A 26,551-nucleotide genomic window follows, 5' to 3' on the forward strand; every position below is an offset into this window, starting at 1 on the left:
GCGGGAATAATCATATTTTCAAATGTATTCACAAAAATGTACAGAGAGATATACAAAAGAACAGGGTCGCGGTCGGCTGGTGTTTTAGCAGGTGTTTATGTTTGTTGAGTTTTGGGCATATCGTGAAGACTTAATTTGTTCGAGCACTTCTAGCACTTGACCTTTATTGTCCGTTTTATCGTCTTGAGATTTCGTACTTGGCGCACTTTGCTTGGCTTCCTCTTCTCCGTAGCTCTTGCTGAACGCCTCCGAGTGCTGATTGCGGGAGCCCATGCACATTCCCCATTAGCGCTGCAGTCGCACATCATTCCTGAGTAAAATCGTAACATTTGTTTTTAAATTTGTCTTTTACCCTCCGCTAGAGCGGCCGGTTGTCGAGAGCAGTTCTCGAGCTGACATTTGGTTCCTACTTCGTAGAAAAGTCCATCTTTGAGAGGAGAGTTGCAAGTGACGTCTGGGAACTTTGCCGAGAAATAGTGTCTCGGATGCTCGCAATGAAACCGTCCTAAACATCGTTTTAAATCTCTTTGAATCTAAAGGTACTTACGAATGCAAAAAGCGTCGATGATCGGCACTTTCTTGATTCCCCATAAGCAGTTGCTTCCTTTACAAAAGCACTTTGTCTCGAGTCGTGATGAGAACGTTTGTTTCTTTCGTTGGTAATTAGCAGTTGAGCAGCGCCCATGACAGTTGGCGTTCTTTGTCCTTGAGCTGCACTTGGAAAAATCCGGAAGAATGTCTGATAAAGTTCTTTTATCATTCATAACGATGTGTATCGAAAATCAAACATAAAAAAATAATTGAAAGAACTTTCCTTCGTTAAATTGAGTAACTTGATCGAGAATATTTGGACATGCAGGTTTGCAGGAGCAATCATTCTGAATTCAATAAATTAGTTTCATAAAGAAGAAAGAACGAAAACCTCTTTATTATTCGTCCATTCTCCATCGATGCAATCGAAGCTCGCTTCTTTCTTGGTAGAAACACACATCGCTACCATATTTGATGGGCAGGAAATCTTACACGAGCTTCCCTCTGTAACGGTTTCTACAAGAATCTCTCTTTTAGAAATAGGAAAAATTATTATTATTGAGTTTCTTCTAAACCGTTGCTTTGTCCCCGTCGGTGCACGAGTATTTTGCGTTTCTATTCAGCCACATTGGTGGAATTGCAACTAGTTTTCCACACGTAGCAGCTCTTTTCTATAGACCGAGATAAGATCATTAAATCTAGCGCATTTTAACCTTGCAAAAACAAGCACTATTATGTGGGCGACTCCAGAGGCCGCCAAAACATTGCGCACTTTCAGCTCCATCTTTGTTACAAACAAGCTCGAAGTTTGTTGGATTGTTGCACGAGGCACTGCAGCTGCTCGCTGAACACGACCATTTGCCATCAGGAATTCGTGGAAGATCCGACAATTGACAGCTCTTTTTGGTTGTTGTTGTAGTCCTCGTGGTAGTTGTAGTCGCTGTAGTTGTTGATTCCTAGGTTTATTTAGTTAATTCAAAACAAACTATCAATACGATCACCTTAAATATCGACGCTGCAAAAAAATTTGCGGTTTCCGAATCGACTTCGTCTTTGACGCTCGCTACTTTATCATCAATGCAGTTCAACGTCATTGTATCTTTTCCTCCTTTAGTCCAGCTATAATACCAAAAAAGAGCTTCATCAGGACACTGGCCGTCCCATTTGGCGTGATAGTAGAAGCTGGGCTGACCGAGGGTTTGCGCGAATCCCCAGTAGTGGAAAAATGAAAATAAATACTTACCGTCTGTTTCTGAATAGAAATAATCTTTGCCTTTATACTGACCTGCTCGGGAATACGCATGTGTTCGCCCGTTCAGAGTTATCTCGAAGTTGGAACAGCATCCCCAGTCACAACTTTCTTCGTCAGACTCATCTTAAAATCATATTACTGCATCACGTTCCCTGGACAACGAAGATGATTATTATTACGAATTTTCATTGCGAGAACGTGTGTTTCCGCATTACAAGTCTTTTTAAAATATTCAAGTAAAATCGGCTGAAACATTCCGCGGTCAAAGTAACTTCAAAGTCTTCTCTTTAGAGTTCGTTCATGGTCAATTTATGTGGACATACCTTCGCAGTCGATGATGCCATCGCAGAATCGGTGTTTGAAGACTTCTTGGCCATTTTTGCACTGGCGCATCTCGTGCCCGCAATGTTCTGGACAACCGTAAATGTGACAAACCTGTGAAATGTCCAGAGTCGATGGCCGATTTCGCTGTGCCCGAACCGCCTCTCCATTGTCCCTCCTCGTCATCGTCGGCTTCGATCCAGCTGCAAAATTCGCCGACGAGTAGTGCATGACGGATAGAAAATCGTATGGAGAGCCAGTATTTTCCCAGTCGCCGTCGCCGAGAATCTGGAAGTTCCATTTCTTCGTCGGTGCTATGTTTTCCCAGTGTACCTTAATATTGTTAGCTTCTTGTTTGAGCTCCTGATTGATAAATGAATCCTAAATGTTACCTCAATATGTTCATCTCTGTCAGGCCTATTTTGCTCATGATCAAATCCAAGTGCATGCAGAAATTCGTGTAGAGCCAGTCCTCTCGTGTGGCAAAGCGTGCCAAGAGAGATGTCCTGAGGATTGTCGCCAGTCATGCCTATGTAAGACCAACAGCCGTTTCCGTCTATGATTCTTATTTTTTCCTCGTACTGCTTGTCGAATCGGTCGACTTCTTCGATCTTGATACAGAAGTTGGTCTCTTTGTTGAACCACTCAACGTGCGAGGCGATTTCTTTTCGGATTTCTCGAGAGCCTAAAAAGAGCCTTTTAATTCTTTGATATTGCAATTTTGTATGTGTATGTAAGGACATCTTCGTTGGACTTCCGGGCTTACTGACTTAACGTCAACGGAACTGCTCATTATTATTTTAGATATATCTACGAAAATTGACATTGAAATCACTAACTTCCGTGTAAATTTTACACTGTAAATATAGTTGAACGAGTTAGTTCATGAACTCGAACTACAACCGTCGAAATTTATTTTTGTTCCAAGCCTCAAGCTTTTGTTGTAGTAGAACAACCTCTTATCGCTTATACACTTGGTTATTATAAATAAGTTATTTAAAATAACCCTTCCGGATTGTTTGAAACGAACATGACCGCAACACAATTATCAATTTCGTAAACACTGCCACTTCAAAAACATGCATTTCTACTCGGATTTCTTACCAGGGAAACTAGCTGAAAAATAGAAGGGAACAATATATGAACCGTTCTTCTTATACTTCGTCCAACGACTTTTCACCATTTTCGAGTTGACGGCGACAATTGCCGCGCGATCTCCAACTCTGCGGCCGGTGGCTGCGCTGGTACTGATCGCAGCGCTAGTGCCTCCTGAGCGAGTTATACCAAACCGAGCCGCCACTTCTAAGTTCGTCGGCAACACTCGGTAAGATGGAATGTTATAACCAGCTTTACGCAGCGACTTTGCCTGGAAGCGAGAGAAAACGATGTCGTCGCCAATATGTTCGTCGTCGCTAGCAATTTATTTTAGAAAATCTTCAATTAGTGTTCGACTTACATTTTGATGGTTTCGACCTCACTGACATTGAACGTAGGTGTCATTTCGAAAGGACCCATGGCTAAAAGAGCGGTTTCAAGCGAGTGACAGATAATTGCTCGCTCAGAACTTAGATTCATAGATAGTCTAAGTTGTATTTGATTTTTACGGTCCATTACTAGCAATCAGTGACAAGGAAGTGATTAATGAGCGGTTAGAAGGCATATATGCGATTTATTAAGGAATTAAAATGTTCAATCTCCGTGAAACTCGTTAACTATTTACCGACTGGGTTGAACTGAACTTCAGACGCAGGGTCGAAAACGACGAATTCGAACTCGATCTCGCGAACAGGACTTTCTTGGGCAGACAGGGAGGGGGTCTGCTCGATCTCTCCGGGCATCAAATTGAACATCATCTGATGCTTTTATTGGGATAACTATTTTAAAGATATCGACTTGAAATTTGAGAGCTAATAAAAGATTGCCGCCTGGCCAGTCCCTTTCGCAAAAGTTCAAACATAATAGACTCGCCGATTGTAATGGGGAAATAATGGCTTCTCATGATCTCATTGGATTTCTTGAGTTCCAGATTTTGGAAGGCCAGTCGTGTTTAAGGGCGCCTTCTAACGAGCAAGAAGTAGGTTGTTATCCGAGCCTGTAAGTCGAAGGTGTCTTTGTTTTGATCAACGTCGGCTTGAACGCATTTCATTGGCGTGTATCTTCGTCGTGGCATCCAGCGGCATCTGTCGCGCGGAACGTCCCCCGCCGCTCTAAAATGCAAAGGTCACATGTGAGGTCATTCGGGGTCACTCCGCTCGATATCATGGTGCTAATAGAGAAGCCCCTATTATGCGCCCGCTTTTTAGCTATTTCCGCCAATAAAACGGTATTTAACCGAGTACCAAAAATCTTTTTATAAAGCTGACAAAAAAGGTTAACAAAATGCGATAAGAACTTTCCAAGTTCAAAAAAGTCCGATCAACTTTTTGAGAAAAAACAGAGTGATAGAAATGACTAAGTAATGGCACAGCGGGTGACGCTAGACGATAACCTCTTATCGCTAATTAAGCCTGTTCTAGATGAGTTTGAACGGGAATTCAGAGTTTCTTTGGCTGTCCAAGTTTGGAGACACGTGGACTGTTCATTACAAATTCACATTCAATGGCTCATCTAATTGACTTCATTAAACCAAATAAATTACCTATAGCAGCTGCAGACGATTTCCGGATCAGTTGGCCGCATGTTTTTCGGACAAGAAACTAAAAAGAAGGTCAAATTCCATCACCAGATCTACTCGCTGCGTCTAATTTTTGGACAGATACTGTTTTAATATAAATATGCGTTATTTTGGGTGTATGATATCTTCACGTTCCATTTGAGCATTCGCGCGAAATTATCTTTCAGAGAGCCTCATTGATAAGGACTTTTGAAGGGCGCAAGTAAAAGAAAGAAATCAACTGATTAGGACCAGCCTTTTAAATTTCGGGAGTAAATTTCGAACAGCGATGAATATTATCTAGCTTGTACAGCCTGTAACAGCAAACGTGCGCTGTGAATTTGAGGCGCGAATTAGATTGATCAAACGAGATTATCCGTTCATTACTTCCGTCTACGATCATGTTTACTGGCTTGCCCTTGGCACGAAGAGATAGGTGAACTTGGATCGGGTTCCATTCTCAACTTACGCCTTTTCTACTCCTTGTAGATTAGCTTCCATAACACCTTATTCTAACATACCCCACCCCCAAATTTTCGCGCATTCCTCGGTGCATTTTCCGTAATTTACTCTTCCTGATTTGTTCAAAACCCCCCAAATTTACGCCGCTTTACTTTTCCGCGCGCCTCAAAATTTCCTCTCCTAACTTTTCCGCGTGCGCCCTAATTTACGCTCGCGGCGCTAATTGGCTTCGTCGGTTACTTTTCTGAGTGCGCAAAAGTCTTGTTTTGCTCGCTCCGGGCAAAGAAAGGATGATCTTTTATAAAAAGCCAGACTCCCTTATAGGGCAGCCCTATCTTATGTTATCTTTGATAAAATTATTGCTTATTGTTACAGTGAAGTTTATAAATATTTGATAGAACGTTATGCTAGTGCGATAGATGAAAATTTTTATGTGTCCAAGCCACGAAAAATTTCCAATTCTAGCGCCTCGAGTACCTGAAAAAGACTGAAATCCTTTGGTTAGATTTGACGCTATGATTGCATAACGCGCCCGTTAATGAATCATTAGCGTTGACGAGCATTTCAGCGGGTCGCGAGTAAATTTGGGCGCACGCGGAAAAGTTAGGAGAAGAAATTTGGAAACGCGGGGAAACGCGAGGAAGCGTAAATTTCGGGTGTTTCGGAAAAGTTAGGAAACGTAAACTTGGGCGAAATACCACGAATTGCGCGGAAATTTAGGGGGGGGGTATGTTATCAAGATTATAGAGAGCGCCCTTACAATAATGTTGAGCTTTTGGAAGAAAAACATACCTCTGCATTTTGTTTTGTCTGGATAAAGTGAACTCTCGGTTTGCTCAGCGTCGCAAATAAAAGACATGGAGTTTCTTGTCTCATAGCTCCGCAAAAGCTTCGTCGAGCTTTCTTGTTCTCCCCAGTCGAGTCTATTTCGGCTTTTCTATTACAGCTCTTTTTAAAATATTCCGTAGATCTAATCTATTCATAGCAATATAAAAGCCACGCCTGTACCATTCTTCAGGAAGATTACAACCTGCGTTCGATCTGTCTGTGATGCGACTCTCTGCGAAGGCTATGCAGAGCAGTAGCTGCCACATCATAAACAAAAGGACTTCTCCAGTTTAATCGGCAATCTCTCTGTCTTCTGGATCTGGTTATTCGGATTATTTACTGTCACTGATGAGGTTCAGTAATATCTCCTCTCCTTTCTCGATGGAAGAAAACCCTCTGCAAAAAATATCGAAGAGCGCGGAGGAAGAGCGTGACAGTCGCGCCACTCTGATGGCGCCAACGAGCCCCGCGCGCCTTCCCGATTTCACGATTTCATTTTAACGCGATCAGCTGGTAATATTAAAATACTATCTCGTAAAAATGAGCATTGCCTAACGTTAGAACTATCCTAAATGAGATCAATTTAGACGCGTATCGAATAGTTCACTTTAGAATCTCTCCTCTAGACGACGATTATCGAGTCCCAATTCTTTTTCCCAACGAAAAGTGTAAATTCTCGTAATTTTGTTTATTTATTGTTATTTCTCATAATTTATTATAGTTGGAGATTTGCACCTTGCAGTTTCAAAATAGCTCTTCTATGTCGGGAGTTGCTGTTGCTGCGAATTCTGTCACCTTTACATCATTGAACTGATCTCCGGAGTCGAAAAAGCTTTCGGAAGTTTAATTTTTTTCTTTATCTTTTTCACTCTTGGCTTGAACAAATACTTGCGCATTTTTCCACCACCAGTTGTATCAATCTGAACAGAATGGACTCTCCAGTCATCGCGCCCGTTCTTTTTCAAACGAACTGCATTTATTGTTCCTAAAATCTTTTCATTATCTGCGTGTTACAGCTTATTATTACTAATGAGTCAAATTATATTGATGGATTAGGTACCTAAGTCCGTGAAATAAAGCTTGAACTTGTCAGTATTGCCTCTCTCGAAGTCGTTTTTGTAGGGATTGTCTAGCTTCGTCCATCCGGTCTGAACATCCGCCTAACTCGCGAAGTGTAAATACGAATTACCTGTGCTGACTCGCCAATAATATCGATAAAAACATCATCGTCGGTGCCGGAGAAGATCTTGGTCGAGGTTCGTACTGAATGGTTAAATTTGTACCGCTCATCAGTTGAAGGATGATCTCATTAGGAGTTTAGAAAAATGTGAGAAGTGAACTCGAATATTTCTCTCAGGCGTGGTATCGTTACCGTGAATGGTGAATTCATGAAAAGACATTTCTCGCCGCTCTTCAGTGCTCTCAGCTCGCAAGATTTGAAACTGGAAAGAAAAAAACTCTTGAGGAAAAATAAGGGGAGCTTTTGGCGATTTCAGGCGTTGTCAGTCGTAAACAGAAATCCGTTTTAAATTTCAACAAAAGGACATTCTTGCTGAGTAATAGAACTCGAATTGAATAAGAATGTGGCCCACTGATCTTTTCCACTCGCCCATCGTAAAAAACTAAAGTAGAAAAGCGCGAGTGCAAAGAAAAGAAACTAGAGTTGAGGCATTCCTCCTGAACTGAGCCGGATTTAAACACTGAATGAAGGAAACGAGTGCCGCGCGAAAATCAGCTCCTTCCGTTCACAGATACAGTTTCTAGCGAGAGCACGTGTTCCACGACAGTGCACCAACAGATTCAATTGAATTAAAGTTTGGCGCAAAGTGAGCTGGTTAGCAGTTGTTTTTGATTCTTGCACCGATTTGCCGCAATCTAACTTGATAACGAGCACATTTGTGCTACTGATTCGTAGTTTGATTTTTTTACTGCGCGGTCTTTGCTTTAACCGGGTTCGCTTTTCTGGAACTGTTCGTTTATTGCAGAGCGAGTTAAATTGAACAGTTCCAAGCGACAGAACAAAAAACCCTTGTTGTATCAAGAATTTGATTTTTGACTTGTTCTCGAGTGCTTTGAAGGTTTATTTGATGAAGCATTTCCGGATTTTGCTGAAAGGGGCAGCAGGGTGAGCTAAAATACAGATTCGTGGAGAAAGTGACAGAGGTGGCACACGAAATGCGAAACGGAACCCAAAATGCCAATCACGAATTCGAGAAGTTCCAGATCCTCCGTGAGTTCAACTAGATTCTAGTAATGCAGAAACGACGCGTTTTAGAAAGCATAAACCGTAACTCGAGAGCTACATAATGAGGTGAAAAATACAGGGAACAGCCGCTCAACAAAGGGATTCTAGTGGGCAGGGCCCGGGCGGAAATGTGAAATTCTTATCGGGCCGGAATTTACGGAAACACGGAATTCCGTGTGGACGAGTTGCAAGATAAAGTTTCAAAAAGAAGAAAAAATGCGGTCTATGTTGCTCTCCGAGCAGTCTTATAGCTTTTGCTTTTCGTAATCTTTTGCAAAATTGTGATTGCTCGTCGCTTTTGTGGTTGGAGCAACGGAAACACCATCGTTGGCAAAGAAAATGTTTTCTTTGCCTGCCGAACGTTCGAAAAAACAAAATCTGAGGGATATTCGTTTCGCTCAAACTATAAAATCACTTCGCTCAATATCCGGTGACCTAAATGTGAACATTCGTCCATTTGATTCCTGAGGCAAATTGAAGCCGATACAGTAATTTGAAAATATGCGCTCGAGCCATGTTGCCGGCGCAAAAACATAACTTCAATATTTTTAATTTCACCAACAACCGGTCGAACAAAGAGTTCACTTCAAACTTCACACTTTCGAACAATAAAGCAAATCTAAAATACAGGCCTGGGAAAACAAGGAAACGGAAGGCTTCGTACTCGAACGTGAAAATCAAAGCGCTAGATTAAGGCTGCTCGAAAAAAATGAATGAACTTTAGGCCGAAATCGTTTTCAGTTTTAAATTTTATTTTATCTGCAAAGTCGCTTCTTTTCAGTGTAACTCGCTAAGAATGTCGCTCAATCGGCGCGTGAGGTAGCAAGTTCAATTCCACGATATTTTCTAATTCGCACCGCGGAATTTTTCTCAGTCACCGTTCGTTCGAGCTCCATTATGCACGTTGCACTTAAACATTCTATTTTAACATTTGCATTTTGGCAGGCGCTCGAATATTCGTTTGCGAATCTCTGTCCCACAGCATCGACGCCCATACGATTTCTGTCTCCATCTGAGAGTCGAATCGGCTGCATGAACAATGGCTCGCCCTTGATATAATGTCCGGAGAAGGCTCATTTCGTTATAGTAGACGTGGTTTTGATCCCTTTCGAAAGTAGGCGATACTTTCCTGAAGATCCGCAAGCGCTCAATAGGCTTCCGGCGGAGCACCTTCTGGGAAATTACGTTGATCATCTTGATTAATGATTGAAAGCCCTCAAGTGGCTTCAAGGCCAACGCGACTCGTTCCACAAAACAGCGCTTAGAGAGAACCGCCCTTGGTAGAAAAGCTTCTCAACTCAAAATTGTTTGGTTGCTTTGCGTGGATCACCAAAGTGGAATTGTGCAGCACGTTTCGCTATTACGAGATTTCGCGCTATCATCTCTTCGAACAGGAACACGTGTTCAATGAGGCACTGGGCCGAGTATTGAGTTCGTTTCGAGAAAGCCACATGCACATGTTGTGCTTTTAGAAGTTTGGCTATATCGCTCTCGAACCTGAGAGCCCGTCCCACTCGTATTAATGGCGCCCTAACTAATAGAACAGAGAGCAAAACAGAATTGTTGCGACTCGTTACTTTGTCGCCCGTTTCCTCTAACGAACGTTTTTTTTCAGCAACTTGATCTTGATCTCTGGCTGCAGTTAGCGTGACACGAATTATATTCATTCCGGAGCAAGCTAAAGCCAAGAACTATCCCAGTTTTCCTCTCACGCTTTTTCAATTCTAGTTAGTCGCGAATAATCACTCTATGCATAGATCATCTAGTTTTACGCAATTCAAACAAGGAATTAATGCCCAGTATTGCTAATATGTGGAGTTCACCTGGTTAACCGAGGCTCTAATACAAGAAACAAGAAACGCCCGTTGAATGATAAGCGTTAAAAGGAAATATTTTTGCCTCTTGCATTACAAGTTCACCTAAATTTGATAGAATTACTACCGCTCTGGGGACAGGAACAGGATTATAGAGTGAGAGTTAACATAGTACAAAAAAGAGCTAAAAATGTGGAATCCGTGAGGGATATATTCTGTTTTTAATCAAAAATTCATAACTGAGATTTACTTTTTCAGAAGACCTGAACAATCGGTACCGTCTTCCTGGCGAGTCTTCTCGCCGATCTCAAATTAGTCAGGTAATTGTTATTTGCGGAAATATTACATTTTTACACACGTCTAAGGTTCGACAAATTCACGTGCAGCCAAGTGCCCCACTTGCCCCATCGTATCCAGGAAAGGTTAAGTTGCTTAACTGATCTTGTATGTTAATGTGATTTAATCGCATACGATGCATATTGAAAGTGGCTTTAACGCGAAAGAGAATTTTTAGCCGAATCTTCTCCAAACTTGGAACTCTTCGAAAAGATATCGGATTCAAAGATTAATACACAAATAGCTAAAGCGGGAAAGGGGAATTCGGATCCATATTGAGGGAGAAGATCGCCAGACAGAAGTCTGGAACGAGCTGGCCGCAGATGGTGATCCCCGTAAGAATGCTAAGCAGCGTCGGAAAACTGTTCCGAATATCGGAACTCAACTCAAAAGCTTGAGGAAAGCTTTAAGACACCCTCGTCACCTTGATGAGGCTGGAAAAGATAAACGAAGAAGAAAGTCGATGATCTGGCTTCTATTGGGGATGCTCCTCTTACTCTTTTTATTAATAGCGCTTGTGACCTTGATTCTCACAAACTTACGCAGAATGTAATTATCGCCATTTAGAGCAAGAAGAATATTGAAATCTGGTTTTAAGAACAGGAAGCCGTGAGACGGTTTCTCTCTCTGGAACCGCTCAAACTCCAGCCTCACAGACAACCGTTGGAGATTTGACGCCATCAATTGCCGCCTCAACGCAGGAAATGAGAATAAGTTGACGTCGTATTATAGTTTTTTAATAATCATTTTGGACTGTAACGATTTTATTCCTATGGAGACACCATTCTTGGGAAACACGTGTCTAAACAAAGAAGACTGTTGCGGGAATGTAAATTGCCAGACACTGCAGCCAGGCTATTGTGGGTGAGGAATGATATGTGTTGCACATTGTATGGATGCTTTTAGGAACTTGACCGAAATATGGTGTTGTGGGTTTAATTTGATCACGTGTTTCTGCAACGGGGCGAGGTATATTCCTGGCAAGAGGCCGTTCTTACGCGTTTGCTATTTTGAGCTGTTTCTTTAGTCCGTTCTGCCCCCTCTCGCGCCCAACTTGTCCAGTATAGAGTTCACAACAATTCCATGCAACTGAACATTAATAGTGTGAGGTCTAAGTGCTTAAGTCGGTTAGAGATCTGATCAGGATCTCGCGCCGCGCTCTTCTCTGCCACTTTTACTCACTGCTTCAGTCCGCGCACAGTAAAAGTGCAGAATACACGCTTTTTCGGAAACTACCTTTCCTCGTGTTTTATTGAAGATACAGTAGAGGCTACGACTAGCTGCAAGAGAACCGTCTAGTATAGAGAGCATACAGCAGTACTTAGACGCTTACATCTGGTGACAATACGCTAAGCTTCTTCTTCACTGGACTCTTCCGAACCCAACGTTCGCCCTCATCACCGGCACTTCCCGCTGCAAAGCTAGAAGTGTTATTAAACTTGGTTCGACCACTCGCCAAGTCGATCGAGCGATCTTTCGCCGTTCCCGTGTTCGATAAACCGCTGGAGCTCGTAAATCAAGTCGCGTCCCCGCGCCGCACAGTAACCCTTCTGTGCGCTCTAACGAGGTCAGTCAAAGTTGTCAAACCCTAACTGCCGCATTTATCGCCGCAACACCGTGGAACTCGTCTCCGACCGCGCCTGAATTGCTCATTTTTTCGCCGCCGGCCACCTGGAACACACACACTACGTGAAAAAGTCGCCACGTGCGCCGCTCAAGGAAAACTCCAGTTACTTGAGCGCTCCGTAAAGGTACAATTTCTTCGTTGTGAACCCTTTACCGCAAATTCCGTTACGCCGCGCCGCCGATTTTGATCAGTCCCGCCAACGAAACCCCGCGAACTTCGCCGATCCATATCTCCAACGACATCTCGGCCCGCCAAAATGTCTTCTACCAGCGCCTGTTACGCGCTCAACCTCTCCGAAGATCAAATCAACTCGTGCACCTGCATCACCATGTTGACCAACTTCTTGTCCGATATCATGGATTATACTATGGAGCTTGCATCGGATCCAACCGAACTCTCAAGCTACACTGACCGGATCAACGCACGCAAAAAGCTGATCAGTGCCCGAATTGTTGCCTTGTCGAAGTCAGGATCTTCTGCTCAGTCCACTGGAATCTCTCGAACTCGCCAAATCGAGATCCAGAATTGTTTGGACAAGCTCGAAGTCCATGATTTCTCCACTGGTTCCGACGCAGAGCAGTTCATTTCTACGCTCCGAACGGCCAGAACCGACCACGTCGCCACTCTTCCAAAGGCTCATCAAGCCGAGGGCGATGAAATTTTGGCTCGCACTGCCAAGAAGTTCTTGGCCAACGATGTCAAGGTCACTTTTCAGCGACTTGGCCTCGAGACCCGGACCATCGAACAGCTGATATCCGCCATTGAAGACAACTTCAGTAGCAAGCTGTCGATCTTTCAGGAGCTCCGCAAGCCGCACGATGTCACTTTCGACGCCTCCAAAGGCCTAGGCGCCTACTTCAATGAACTTCAGGAGGCCTCTAGACACAGCTTTCGACAAGTCGAGCGCATGGCTCGTCGAAAAGCCGCCGAATCCGCCAAAACAGCTTCCGTCAAGGAAGAACCTGAGGTTTCCATAGTTGCCGAGGAGTCCACAAAAGCCGCTGATGGCGAAGCTATTACAGCTTCTGAGCTCAACGATCTCTACGCCGCCACGCTGGGTTACCTCACTGTTTGCCGCGCCTACCCAAATGTCGGAGTTCGACTCTGCGACACAATCGACGAGTGCTCCAACGCCCAGGACGTGTTTGTGAAGGCGAAAACTCTACTTGACCGTCTCCCAAGCAGCGTCACTTCCGAAGAATCTGTCGCCCTCGCTGGCAAGACCTTCGAAAAGACCTCTCAGCCCAACGACGAGATCGCAGCGATGCAGAAATGCATCAGAACCCTTACTGACAAGGTCAACGCGATCTCTAAAGCCGTCGTCCCCGCTAAGGACAATAACAAGTCCAACGGAAAAGGAGGCCAGGGCCACGGGCGCAACAAAAAAGGCAAAAACAACAACGGCAACAAGTCCAACAACAACCAGTCCGAATCCAAAGCCGGATGCGCTGCTACGAAGGATACCGACTCGCTTTTTCGCATCGAGAGTTAGATCGGCGCAGCTCTGACTCTCCTCTCATTTCCTCCGCGCAACTCACCTTCTCCAAACCCTCCAGACCCTGGTACGCTGACTTCACTGTCACCCTCGCCGGACATACTTTCACCGTCAAAAACGGCATGTTCGACACTGGCGCCGACGATGTAATACTGCCAAAACGGCTCATCCCTGATGAACTTTTGAAGCAACTGCAGAGCTCAAAGTTCACCGTCACTGGCGTCAACTCCGAAACCAAGGCCTTAGGCGAGTTCCGCACCACTATCAATTTCAGCGGTATAAAATTCGCTGGAATCCGCATTCTAGTTACAGATGGCCACAACGCGCCGCCGCTCATCGGCAGAACTGTCACCGATCACGCCACAAACGTCTCCTTTGGTAGAACTGGTACCAAAGTCATCTTTCAACGACGAGATAGCCCTGGAGCAGAAATCTACACACAGGCACTCGAAATCAAGTCGTACGCTAGTGATCCTTGGAATGCACCTCAGATCGACCCTGGCATCTCCAGTAGCGCAGATTTTCGTAGTTATGCTGACGCTCTTCGATCTGATCCTCCTCAAGCTGCTCAAAGCCAGCCCAAACCCTCTGCTCCAGGCCCCAACGCCTCTACTTCGGACCTTCTGAGCTACTTGCGAAGCCAGAAAGAGCTCGACCTTCCAGCCAACTACCACAACAAAAGCGAACTTCATGAACTCGCCCTTCGTTGTGTCCAGTATGAAGATGTTTTTGGAAGTTCTACTGACGAGCTTGGCCTGTTTTACCGACCCGTCCGAATTCCGACAAACGGCGAATCTGTCAGCCGCAAGCAACACCAGATTCCAGTCAACTTTAGAGGCTCAATGGACAAGCACGTCCAAGAAATGCTCGATACTGGCGTCACTGAGCTCTGCTCTGATCCACGTGGATTCAACTCGCCGCTGTTCTGCGTCCCTAAAAGGATGGCTCCGCACGCCCTGTGGCCAACTTCAAGAACACGCTCAACCGAGTCCTTGTCGATCCCGACCCGTATCACATGCCCAACTTGCGCGAACTCTTCAACGAAATGCGCCCGGGCTACAAGTATCTTGCCGGCCTCGATTTGAAGAGTGGCTATTGGCAAGTGGAGATCCACCCCGACGACAGGCACAAAACTGCCTTTTCATGGAACGGTCGCACCTTCCAATATCGTCGGCTCCCGTTTGGCCTCGCCACCGCGGGCCAAATATTTTCAAGGTGCGTTGGCGAGGCCCTAGAATCTCTCCCCGACACTTCCGGCATTTTCTGCTACATCGACGACGTCTTGGTGGCAGCCAAATCCTTCTCCGACTACCTGGCGAAGCTTACTAGCCTGTTTGAAGCCGCCAGAAGATTTGGACTGCGTCTACACCCGAAGAAGTGCGAGTTTTTGGCGCCCCAGGTGAAATTCTTGGGTAGAATCGTCTCGCCTAAGGGGATGTCGGTGGACCCAGAATACGTCGCTGGAGTTGATGCCTTCGTTCAACCCACAAATCGCACCGAACTACGCGCACTTCTCGGCAAGCTCACTTTCATCCGGGAATTCCTCGAAACTCGAATGTCCGAGCGGATGGACACAAGTTGCTTCTCGCAGCTCGTATTCCAGCTGAACCAGCTCAACAAGGATGGCGATTTCACGTGGACCACCAAAGCCCAGGAGGCTTTTGAGCGCGTGAAAAAGCGGCTCCGTACAAGCCCAGTCATCTCCTTTCCTGATCCCTCGCTCGACTTTCTACTCTGCACCGATGCTTCCGCAGTTGCCGTCGGCGCCGTCTTACTTCAACAGCAAGATGGATTCGACAGAATCGTCGGCGTCGCTTCACAAACCCTCACTTCCGTCGAGCAGCGCTGGAGCTGCACGGAACGCGAGGCCTACGGCATTCTGTTTGGCGTCCGCAGATTTCAGTACTTCCTACGCGGCAAGCCCTTTGTGGTGAAAACCGACCATCGAGCCCTCCAATATATCGACTCGGTCGACCACAAAAACGCGAAATTGGCTCGCTGGATGGACGAACTGAGCGCGTACAGGTTTATCGTCGAGTATCTCCCTGGCGAGCAAAATGTCTGGGCAGATCTCTTCTCGCGGCCCTTTGGCGTCAAAAAGGACCCTCCGTCTGACAATCAGAAGTCAGCCGGTAAATTTGTCGACTTCGGTGGCCTTCGCGCTTACATCCCCAGCTGGTGTACTAAGGATACCGTGATCCCGCCGAAATCTCCTCCCTCGAAATCGCTCCGCGAAGGTCTCACTCGCGCACTTACATGCTCCACTGGCGACGAGTTCACCCTCAACCAGAACGTCGAAGATCTACTTCAACTTGCTAATGCCCAGCGCGCCGACTCGGGCTTGGCGAAGCTCATTGATGCTCTTGAGAAGCACAAACGCGACCCAAAGCAAGTTCAACTCGACAAGCGCGATTCTAACTACGAATTGTATCGCGTGAACTGGCAGCATTTCCGCATTTGTTCCCGTACGAATGTACTTCTCCACGTGCGCAATGGTAAAAAGCGCCAAGTTTTACCTCCTAAACTCGCGATCGAGCAACTTCGAAAAGCTCATGACAACTCCGCTCACCCTGGTGTACCTCGAGTAATTGAATCCCTCAGCAGCTACTGGTGGCCTCGCTATCAAGAAGATGCACAAAATTACGTGCAGAGCTGCGTGATTTGCGCGAAGCGCAAAGGTAACCAAGGGCAAGTGGCTCTACCTCAAATGCAACATGTCCCCCGCGGCTCTAAGCCCTTCGAAACGATCATGATCGACTTCACCGTCTTCCCCAACTGTGCTGGCAAACGCTTCTGCTGCACCGTGCTCGACACATTCACGCGATATTTCGTCGCTCGAGCTTGCACTGGGGAGCGAGCGATCGATGCTGCACGCACAATCGTCGAAGAAGTGGTTCTCCGGCATCAAGTTGTGCCCAAAATCGTCAGTTCTGACCGTGGTACCGCATTCGTCTCTGCTACTATGAAAGAACTCTACTCACAACTTGGTATCACGCCTCAGTACCACACCGCTTACCGCCCCGAATCTACTGGTAATCTTGAAAGGTCACACAGAACCTTCAAGGACATGATTTTCATGTTGACTCATGAGCGAAACATGACTTGGGTTGATGCTGTCCCTTACTGCGTCGCCTTCATGAACTCTCACAGGAACAGGTCTACTGGTCAGGTACCTCATACTCTCGTTACTGGCCGTCGTCCTAACTTCACAGTTCCTGAAACTCTACATGACCCCGATGTACGCTCTAACTCGCCTGAATCTTACGGCAAAATCGTCAGAAAGCGGATTCAAATGCTCTCGAAATTGGCGAAAATCGCCAACCGCTCCGCTGACCTGGCTCTAGAACGCCAGCATAAGCGTCTTCATCGTGCTCGCCTTCTTAAAAACGGCGATATGGTTCATCTCTACAGGCCCGTCACTAAGGCTGCCAAGGACTCCAATTGTAACTGGATAGGCCCTTATAAAGTCGTTAAAGCCTCCGAATCTGTCGTGAAAATCGTCGACGGAGCCGACTTTTGTGACTGGGTTCACCGATCTCATCTGCGTCTCGTGCCACCGCGCAAAGATCATCTTAAATCTCCCTCCGACCGGGCTCTAGAACAAGAGCTCATCTGTGGCGATGATCTTGATTCTCCTCAAAATCGACCGGTCGGCGCTTCGGGTTCATATTCTGAACCTCTAGCAAAACTACCAAAGGTTGGGAGGCCGGCTGCTGAAAAGCAAAAAACAACCTCTGGCAAGTCTACTAGAAAAAAGAGGAAAAGGGCGAGTCCCGACTCGTCACCTGATCCGAAGCGTCAAAATACTGCTTCAATTCCTCCCTCGACTGCTAGAAATTCGACCGCGCCCGCCCCATCAACGTCAACTTCAACTACGCCTCGCTCGACCGACTTGGTAGAAAATGATGTTCAAGATTTACCTGTTGAGACGACTTCTGCTCCTCGTTGTAGTGCGGCAGACTCTCTAAATGGGCATCATTTGTCTTCTTCGTCAGCTGATCTTTCTCCTATCTTCGAAAATCTCACCGTCCGTGGCGGTCGGATCAGGAAAAAACCTTCTCCGATACAAGTTGATCCAACTCGCAAGAGTTACTCGTAGAAAGGAGAAGTTTTCTTCAAAAGAAAACTCGTCTCGCGCGAGTCTACCTTTTCTCGCGCTCTGATTGGCTGTCGCTGTCCGGAAATGGTTCGATCTTCGTCCGACATTTCTCGACTTTTCGTCTCTACGCTGGTGCAATTCCGACGCCGCGCTGTGCTGATTGGCCGCCTTTCCTTTCTCCTTTCCCTTCTGCTCAACTACGATGACTCATCTCTCCGACTTCAACTCTTCAACTGAAGATTCTCGAAACGTCTCTAGAATCTGGGGAGCTGTGAGGTCTAAGTGCTTAAGTCGGTTAGAGATCTGATCAGGATCTCGCGCCGCGCTCTTCTCTGCCACTTTTACTCACTGCTTCAGTCCGCGCACAGTAAAAGTGCAGAATACACGCTTTTTCGGAAACTACCTTTCCTCGTGTTTTATTGAAGATACAGTAGAGGCTACGACTAGCTGCAAGAGAACCGTCTAGTATAGAGAGCATACAGCAGTACTTAGACGCTTACAAATAGCAATTTTAACTCGGCAATCTGAACTCTCTCTAAAGCTGGAACGACCCTGGTTCCTCTCTATCGCGCTGTGAGGTGAGTGGCTGGTCATTTCCATGTCCAAATTTATAATTCGCGAATTCGCTGCACTCGTGGCTTATTCACCAAATTACAAACAACTGCCAAATTCAGCTAATTAAAAAATTACTCGTGCGCGCAACTTGAAACACTTAAACTTCAGCAACCAAGTCGGTGGACGGGGAAACTCCTTCCTACAAATATGCGACGGCGCCACCAACTTTCAATGCCCAGGTTTAATGATTTATCCTCTGATCATCCTGACTAATAATCCTTTAGACGAGTGGGATTGTCAATAACACAGTTGAAAGCAGTTCTTTGCGCTTTTTAATAAACTTCTCAACGCGCGTTCTAAAATTCTCGAGTCTGAAAAAGATAGACTTCAGCCTCGCCGTGCGAAAATATTTCTTTAGCTCTGGCGAGAGAGCCCGCATCAAAAACCCCCTTAAGATTTGAACTTCTCGGTAAATACGTTACGTGGCCACGGGCTGATCTCCAAGATTTTATAATGGTCAGAATAAAAATCGACAAAACCGTTCGAAGAACGCCGAAAATTGGCGTCGACACCCTTAAGTTAATAACTCTTGAAATACACTTATACGTCGATCACTCTTACTTTTCCACGCGATAGTCAATTTTATCTTAATTCCCTTTCTACCATATGTGCGCAGCACCTTATCTTAAGAAACAGTTTCTAAAAAACACAACAGAAATTTAAAATGCGCTTTACAAACATGCCACGCCATAACAGGTAAATTATCGAATCTCAACGCGAATTGAGTTTGTTCGAACTTGAACCGATTAAGCTAGTTTAGCATCTTTAGATGGAGCAACTTGCTTCTCTTGACGATTTAAAAAAAAAGAACATTGCAACGTTGTTTCTTTCACCGACATTTTTGTGGAATGCTTCTATGTTAATAAGGGAGATCTTATCGTTAGGTCCCCTGAAACCCTGAATTTTGGTTATATAATTTGTTAAACGCTCGTTTCAATCATTTATTAGAGAGAAAATATGCTCCGGATAACAAGACGGAAATGGAGTCCAGTCAATTGTGGTCGCGACTAGACATTTTCAAGTGCATGTTTCGTTCCTACGTGGCTGCTTAAGAATTTCATTTGCTAATCATTTTCTCCTTCGCCAGAAAAAGTAATCAACGTGAGAGAAACTAACTGACAACTATGCGCCTTGATTTTTCGATGCTCAAAATTTGTGTTAGAGCTCCTTTCCCACGTTCGAATCAGACGATTAAATGGTTCAACAGAGATTCTATATTTCTCTCATGCGATGCTTTCAACACTAGCTGCGATATTTCGGTCAGAACGAGATGGAAATATAAGTCGGAAAAAGTCACGGAGCAAAAGTGTCAGGAAGTCGACCATTCCAACGAAGGAGCTTTCGATGATCATAAACTATTGAGAATCCCTCAAAAAGTCAAGATTATGACCAAGTCCTAAAGGATATTCCCAACATGAGGCCAGCTGCACCGCCGATGTCCGACCAGAGCTTAGATAAATTTTGACGATTGCTAGCTCAAGTGACCGGGATTACCTGGGTCAGGGCGTAATCTGGCTGTTCCATCATAACTCGGTCGCCTTCTTCAATAAGATACATCATAAATGAACTTTGCGGTTTTTGCCTTGGATCCGCTGGTACATCTACCACATATCGACCATAGTGAATATTTGCCGTTTCAAAAGCCTATGAGCAAGAGATTGAGCAGCTGATTTTGTTAAATTACTTTCCTCGGATTCGCAGCAATCTTTCTCAAATTCCTCTTTGACTCTAGTTAGTAAGCGAAAACGGTAGTTAGATAAGACAAGCTAGGCTCATGCTTAGAATGTTAATTTTTGGAACTTTGCCTGGACAGTGGCATCCTTTGTACTCGAATTCGGATATGATCGGCCCGGCGCAGACAGCATGTTCATGAAATGAACAAAGCCGGATGTCCTCCAACCCGTTTCGCGGGTTCGGGAAATAAAACGTCCGGCATTTACAGGTCTTCTTGATGTATTCCAAAAGACAGTCTTTAGGCGAGATTACATTTAGAAAATTAATATATGAGAGTTTGGTTTGTCTTTTTCAAGCTCATTCTCGTGATTGCCGAAGAATAATTTGTAACCAAGCAATAAGGCACTGGGGTTTCGTATAACTTTCGAAATAAAATGACGTGTTTTCCAAATTTTGGGTATGTTGATGTCTAGAAATATGAAAATGGCTCTCAAATACAGTTGTTTTTCGTACTTGATGCATGTCGAGTAGGGTTCGCCAAGCATAAAACGCGTCGTTCGGCGGATTGAAATGATTGGCACCAAGTGGGTATTTACATTTAAACTTTCAAAGTTCATCGATTCCCAACAGGGTCGGCCAAATTATTAGACTTGAAATGAAAAAATAACTGTCCACATTGTGGACTCCACAATCGTATAATATTGTTTGTCGGAACTTTTCCTGTAGCATGCATCTTGCGTCTGTTCGTGAACAGATGACTAAAAAATAAGTGAAAATGATGGCTAAAAAGAACTAACATAGAATATGTTACATAGTATACTGTAGCTCCTTCCATGAACGCGCGCCAGCCACCAAGAAGATCTGTTTGGTCTGTTTCGAATGTGATCGTGACGTAATACTAGAAACGGTCAATGAAAATAGACGAGCTTGACAATGAAAGAAGCACGAACCTGGCGGCCGATGGTCTCCCTGGAATTCGGTGGCGACCACGGAATGAATTGAAGACAATATCCAAAAATTGTTTTGATTAATTTCCATTTCTTGCGACAGTCTTGGCCTATGTACAGGCAGCGCTTAATTCTTCAGAGGATAACGCCATCGTCACTCATAGCTCGAAAAAGAGAGATTAGAGGGTGGGTACTTAAAGAAGCGAGACTCTCTTCATGCATAAAATGCGCATCCCTTTCAAGTGCTTCAAAAATATGATGATGTAAAAAGTTTATATGTTTCCATTCATTTTATAGACTCTATAATATAGAGCATTTCCTGGCTGTAAGGAGGAGCGGTTCTCATCGCAAATTGGTGCATGTCGACGTCGATACTTTCCAGATGTTCGCCGACAGACGAATTAAAAGGCGCTCCATACAAATGTGAAATGTACGGCATGAGCTGCAAAATTTTCAATAAGGAACTTATCTGAAAATAAAACCTCTGGAAAGTACTTTCTCGTTCGCGCTTTGGAATGCATGTTGTTTGAGCAAATTGTAATTTTAGGGAGGAAAGAGATGTTTGCCAATTGCAACTCGTCCAGCTTCTTTCGGATCGCGGGTGACTTGACAAAAGATTCCAATTTTAAAATCGAAGGTTAAATAATTCTGCTGAACCTAATCAGATGGAAAGTTCATAAACGGGCGTTGCCTGCCTATCTCATTCGAGATTTCACATTATCGCAGGCCAATTTCTAGCTTCCCCTATTGTCCAGCGTTTATTCACTTTGTGAATAGTCCTCCGTTTAATGGTACCCTGTTCATTAGTGAAAAGACAGGGCAGAATGAAATCAAGAAAGACTATATCTATGAGAGGGATCTTATTCCTGGGAAATGTTAGAGACAAGTTTCAGAGAAGAAGGATATTTATTATAGGTCGAGATATTCTGTTAACGAGCTCGAAATTTACATACCGTGAAAATTTTCCAATGAAATGTCAAAAATCAAAATCAAAATTGTGAACTCATAAAGTTTTTTATTGGAGCACGCGCCGAGGAGATATTATAAAACGAATAGCCCAGACCGAAGAAAACAACGATGAACCATAAAATCCGACGAGACAGGACGATCGAGGGAGTCATCAAAAACCTATCAATCGTGTTAAATGAATTTCAACATCATCAAGTTATCAAAATTCTCGACGACAAAAATCCATTATTCTCGAACGACGCGATTCGATTGATAGTATGTTCAAGAAGACAGTCTGTCTTCCACTTGATAAAGCTCTAGTGCCAAAAATAGTACCCAAAACCGAGCGGCAGAAGTGGTGCATAATCGTCGATCGAGTTTGATATTAATTTTTTCCATCTTCGAAATAAAGCATTTTTCGTTTGTCGCCGAAGGATACTTCGGTATTTCTGCTTCAATCTCGACTGAAATGTTTGGATTAACAAAGGCTAAAGCAGGTAAGTCTTTTTTATGATCGCATGATCCTGCGGGGCGATTTCACGAGGTTCTTGAAGATTTTTTTTTTCAAATTGAACGGAGCAGAAAAATACTTACTAGGGAATCTCTTCTTCTCGCAGCTCTCATTTTATTCCTGAAAAGTCAAAAAAAAATATTACCTTGTGGCTAGCTAGCCAAAACCAAAAATTAATTCAATTTTACATCTTAATCTTACTGCATGTTCTCAAATAATTAACTTGGCGCCAACACGCCCCAAAATCATTGGAAGTGACTGTATCAATCAATCTTCCATGTTCTACTCGCTTCGAGGAAAAACATGTTATGTAATGCTAATTTTTCTATCTATCAGGCTATCGACTTCAGGAGGCGGACGCATCAATTTCCGCCGATATTATGACCTTTGTGATAAGAATCTAAGTAACTATTGGTCATATATACAGTATCGTAAAGCTTTTGATGATTACAGCGTTGACCTAATTGGCGTTTATCAATAACCGGAACGCTGTTTGGTACCCTCGACTAGATGGCGCTGTGTGGCACGCCCATTTGAGCTGGGCAGCGAGTCTGCGGAAATCAAATCAGTCGAATAGCTCTAGTTCGATAAGAAACTCGATCTTAAGACTGCCGGTATTTTCAAACAGCTGAGAGTCTAAAACCCCGACGCTATGTCCAAGTAAGTACCAAGTTGGTTACACAGAGATAACTGCCAAATCAAATGAATTACCAGCATAGTCGCAGAAAAGATCGTCACAACTAAAGTAATTTTGTAGAAACAAGGTCCAAGGCGTCCAGGCTCTTGCCGGATTTGGCCTAGAAGGCGCTGCCGTTATCAACGAAGAAGAGAAAAAACCAAAGCAATCGACTGTCGTCACTGTAAGCGCCACCAACCCAGCACAAGAAAATGCCTCCGAGAGTAAGCAAGTGATATCAATATCGTGTCTCACAGTTCTATTTAGTCAATCTGCGACAGTCAAACTTCCTTCAACAGGCAGGCCTACAGCCATCTGACTACTTGGGTCGCTTCAAAGAGAACTCGTGGCAGTTTTGCTCTACGCTAGTCGTCTTCCAGATTATTTTCATCATTCTCTTCGCCATCTTCGTCGACTACGACTCCCATATTTACAAAGATAGCAAATACATTAGCAAACTAACTGCCGACCCAGCTTCTCAAGAGTACAAGGATGCCATCCAATTTTTCAAGGATGCTGACCACCACCTCGTTCGAGACTACGCCTGGTTCCAAGACGTTCACGTCATGATCATCGTCGGTTTCGGTTTTCTTATGACCTTCCTCAAGCGATACTCGTGGTCTTCACTCGGTTTCAACTTCCTCTTCTCCGCCTTTGCCATTCAATGGGGTATGCTTGTTCAGGGTTGGTTCTTCGAAACCTCCAAGCACCAAGTCAATATTGCCGCTTCTCACTGGGAAAATCTCAAGTCAATCCATATCAACATTCACGCAATGATGGAAGCCGAGTTCTCTGCCGGTGTTTGCCTTATTTCTTTCGGTGCCGTCCTTGGTGTTGCCTCTCCAGTTCAGCTTCTTATTATGATTCTTTTCGAAATGGTCTTTTACAAGGTAAATCACGCTTATGATTTCGTCTGAATTATTTTTCTTCACAGCTCAACGCATGGATTCTCCTCGACATCTACAACGTGGCTGATATTGGTGGTTCCATGGTCATTCACGCTTTTGGTGCTTACTTTGGCCTTGCTGTCGCCCGATGCCTTTTCAAAAAGGGACACATTGACAACCCTGCTGAAGGTAACTAATCAATTAACGCCAGAGAGTCATCCTCAATTATCCTAGTACTTGCGTCATCTTTACTTTTAAAAACTTATATAACTCGGCTTATTTAAGGCGGTGAGTACCACTCTGATATCTTCTCTCTTGTCGGTACCGTCTTCCTCTGGATGTTCTGGCCTTCTTTCAACTCTATGCCCGGTGGTGATGACGATCCAGGCCGATACTTGGCCGTTATGAACACTTACCTCGCTCTTGCCGGTGCTTGCATGATGACCTACGCTACATCTATCTGGTGCACTCCCAATAGACGAATCACCATGGAGCACGTTCAGAACGCCACTCTCGCCGGAGGTGTTGCTATGGGTTCTGCTGCTTCTATGCCTGTCACTCCCTTCGGAGCTATTATCATCGGTGCCATCGCTGGTATTCTCTCTACATGCGGATACTCCTTTATTAAGGTACTATTTCATTCAATAAACAAAATAATTAATCATCGATAAGCCCGCCCTTGCTAACGCCATCAACCTTCACGATACCTGCGGTGTTCACAATCTCCACGGTATGCCCGCTGTCATGGGTGCTATCGCTTCAGTTATCCGATGTGCCGCTGGATACTACACCTCAGATCAGTAAGTTTATAATGAATATTACTCACTAGAATTTCAATAATGAAATTTCTTCCCATAATATTGACCGCGTATATTTCGGTATTTTAATCGCTCGGCAAGAAAGGCCGTAAACTTTACTTGGTTTATCAGCGACTACGCTTAGCTTTGAGTTTTAAATCTGGGTTAGGCGGCTGATTTTTATTGCTTTTCTCGTTAATCTAACAAGACAATTAAGTTTAAGCGATAGCCAAAACGCTATTTCTTACGCTTATTTGATGATTTTGTACCGTGATTTACCATGTTTTTAGTGCCAGCGGAACAGAAATGGCCAACTTCCAGCTCGCTGGTCTTGCTACAACTCTTGGTATCTCACTGGTTGGTGGCACTATCACAGGCTTCATGATGAACATTCCTCTGTGGGAACAGCTCGAACTCGAGGAGTACTTCGAAGACGGCAAATACTGGGAGATGGAAGTCTACCAGGTTCCCCAAGAGGAATAAGTTATTACTATAAAGCCACTCTGTTCGCAAATTGGAAAGAATTTCCGAAGAACGCACTCAAAAATATCAACCATCATCAGCAAATCTTCAATTCAGAACTCTCTTTTTATTTTAAGTATCTAGCATAAACACATTTCTTTTCGCTCTTTCCTCAGTGTTCCTTTCTCATGTTTTAAGAACCAGAGACTGTCCTTCTCTACTTTTCACGGTAATTTGATATAATTTCTGATTCCCTTACTTTCCTCTTTATCGTATTTTAATCTAAACCAATCACGTTGGCAGAACAAGTACCTTCGATGGGTGGAGTACGGGCGCAAACTTTCCCGATTTTGGCCCGGTCGGGAAAAATTTGTAACGGGCCAAAACTCGACAAAGTTTGCCCGACCGAGCTAAGTCCCACCTCCTGGAATCATCGAAGATTCTCTTCTCTTTTAAAAAACACTCCTTTCTTGTGGATATTATACTTCTGTAAAACCTTCGCAACATTTTATAGTTACTTTTCTGATTTTCAAAAATTTTAGAGTTTTCAGCTTGTCACCACATTTTTGACTTGGCCCCGAAATCTCTTTTCGAGGGTGTTTTTTTTATTGACGAACACTTATTCATTATGTCTTGATACAATTGTCTGATAAAGACCCTGTGACAACTTATAATATATATGAGTATGAATAAATATTCAAAAAAAAGATGTTCTCTTCACCAAGGAGTCTCATATTACGACATATTACGACGGGGCATTCCAAAAGAGATTTTCCTAATTGTCAGCTTCATTATTGAGTAGCCGCTGACACTCGTATTTTCGGTCACATTTGCTCTGTTAGTCAGAAAAAGATTATGCGTCTGAGATAAAATTTGAGATGTATTTGGATGTGCGAGAGACTTACAGTATTACTATTGTATGCAATAAAGGACTCTACGCTCAAATCAATCTCTATTTAATGGAAACTAGTTTGATCTATTCTAAGATTATGAGCAAAAACAGTTACGGATTGTTCGGATGATCCAACCTTGGATCCTATCTCAGGTAGTTCGGTGGATTTCATTTTTCGTAAAAATTAAAGCGACCTAAACATCGATAACGGAAATTGACGCTAGTAAAAATGCCAAGAAATCAGCCGCTGAAGCTATAAACCAAAAATATAAAATCCATTGTTGAAACTAAACTTGAACTCGCAGGTTTCACCTCTCTCAGACAAAGTAACTCTTCAATACAAACCCAAGAGCGTATCCTCCTTTTTTTACGCTTCTAATTACATGTCAGCTCAGAACGAAGAAAATTTATCTTATTGAAACTCATTCAATAAAAAGCGAAATTTCTTTGTATAGTTGTGGGAGTGCCCTGGGCGGCTG

General features: G+C 44.1%; 3 protein-coding genes across 3 annotated transcripts; 1 reads left to right on the forward strand and 2 right to left on the reverse strand.

Moving 5' to 3' along the window:
- Positions 1–7: 7 nt before the first annotated feature.
- On the reverse strand, positions 8–6,433 carry LOC145706585 (uncharacterized). The gene is made up of 17 exons (XM_081784005.1): positions 6,222–6,433; positions 6,012–6,142; positions 4,743–4,800; positions 4,197–4,311; positions 3,825–3,963; positions 3,561–3,621; positions 3,209–3,516; positions 2,497–2,789; positions 2,107–2,437; positions 1,533–1,906; positions 1,245–1,487; positions 1,112–1,202; positions 923–1,035; positions 815–878; positions 548–739; positions 353–505; positions 8–310 (listed from the first exon to the last, which is right to left on the reverse strand). The coding sequence occupies exons 1-17, from the start codon at positions 6,314–6,316 to the stop codon at positions 150–152; spliced, it is 2,922 nt and encodes a 973-aa protein (XP_081640131.1). The 5' UTR covers positions 6,317–6,433; the 3' UTR covers positions 8–149.
- Positions 6,434–6,713: 280 nt separating this feature from the next.
- On the reverse strand, positions 6,714–7,637 carry LOC145707893 (polyunsaturated fatty acid 5-lipoxygenase-like). Its single transcript, XM_081785480.1, has 4 exons — positions 7,420–7,637; positions 7,237–7,310; positions 7,108–7,195; positions 6,714–7,032 (listed from the first exon to the last, which is right to left on the reverse strand). The coding sequence occupies exons 1-4, from the start codon at positions 7,445–7,447 to the stop codon at positions 6,845–6,847; spliced, it is 378 nt and encodes a 125-aa protein (XP_081641606.1). The 5' UTR covers positions 7,448–7,637; the 3' UTR covers positions 6,714–6,844.
- A 15,275-nt stretch (positions 7,638–22,912) lies between these two features.
- LOC145707644 (ammonium transporter Rh type A-like) lies at positions 22,913–25,889 on the forward strand. Its single transcript, XM_081785202.1, has 7 exons — positions 22,913–23,018; positions 23,116–23,258; positions 23,302–23,924; positions 23,969–24,110; positions 24,207–24,550; positions 24,594–24,721; positions 25,009–25,889. Exons 1-7 carry the CDS (start codon positions 23,011–23,013, stop codon positions 25,199–25,201), a joined length of 1,581 nt encoding a protein of 526 aa, XP_081641328.1. The 5' UTR covers positions 22,913–23,010; the 3' UTR covers positions 25,202–25,889.
- The last annotated feature ends 662 nt before the right edge of the window (positions 25,890–26,551 follow it).

This window comes from Oikopleura dioica, chromosome XSR (assembly GCF_907165135.1).
Source record: "Oikopleura dioica chromosome XSR, OKI2018_I68_1.0, whole genome shotgun sequence".
Taxonomy (NCBI): domain Eukaryota; kingdom Metazoa; phylum Chordata; class Appendicularia; order Copelata; family Oikopleuridae; genus Oikopleura; species Oikopleura dioica.

What these genes read in the sequence shown, in the direction of transcription:
- LOC145706585 (XM_081784005.1), bottom strand. Translation starts at nt 6,316, where the DNA reads ATGATGTGGCAGCTACTGCTCTGCATAGCCTTCGCAGAGAGTCGCATC. An exon ending in AGTTCAGTTCAACCCAGTCG is followed by an intron (nt 3,622 to 3,824) that starts GTAAATAGTTAA and finishes CCGCTCTTTTAG; the next exon opens with CCATGGGTCCTTTCGAAATG. An exon ending in AGTTACTCAATTTAACGAAG is followed by an intron (nt 740 to 814) that starts GAAAGTTCTTTC and finishes GAACTTTATCAG; the next exon opens with ACATTCTTCCGGATTTTTCC.
- LOC145707893 (XM_081785480.1), bottom strand. Translation starts at nt 7,447, where the DNA reads ATGTCTTTTCATGAATTCACCATTCACG. An exon ending in TCATGAATTCACCATTCACG is followed by an intron (nt 7,311 to 7,419) that starts GTAACGATACCA and finishes TTAACCATTCAG; the next exon opens with TACGAACCTCGACCAAGATC. An exon ending in TTATTGGCGAGTCAGCACAG is followed by an intron (nt 7,196 to 7,236) that starts GTAATTCGTATT and finishes GCGGATGTTCAG; the next exon opens with ACCGGATGGACGAAGCTAGA.
- LOC145707644 (XM_081785202.1), top strand. An exon ending in TCGAAATGGTCTTTTACAAG is followed by an intron (nt 23,925 to 23,968) that starts GTAAATCACGCT and finishes TTTTCTTCACAG; the next exon opens with CTCAACGCATGGATTCTCCT. An exon ending in CATTGACAACCCTGCTGAAG is followed by an intron (nt 24,111 to 24,206) that starts GTAACTAATCAA and finishes GGCTTATTTAAG; the next exon opens with GCGGTGAGTACCACTCTGAT.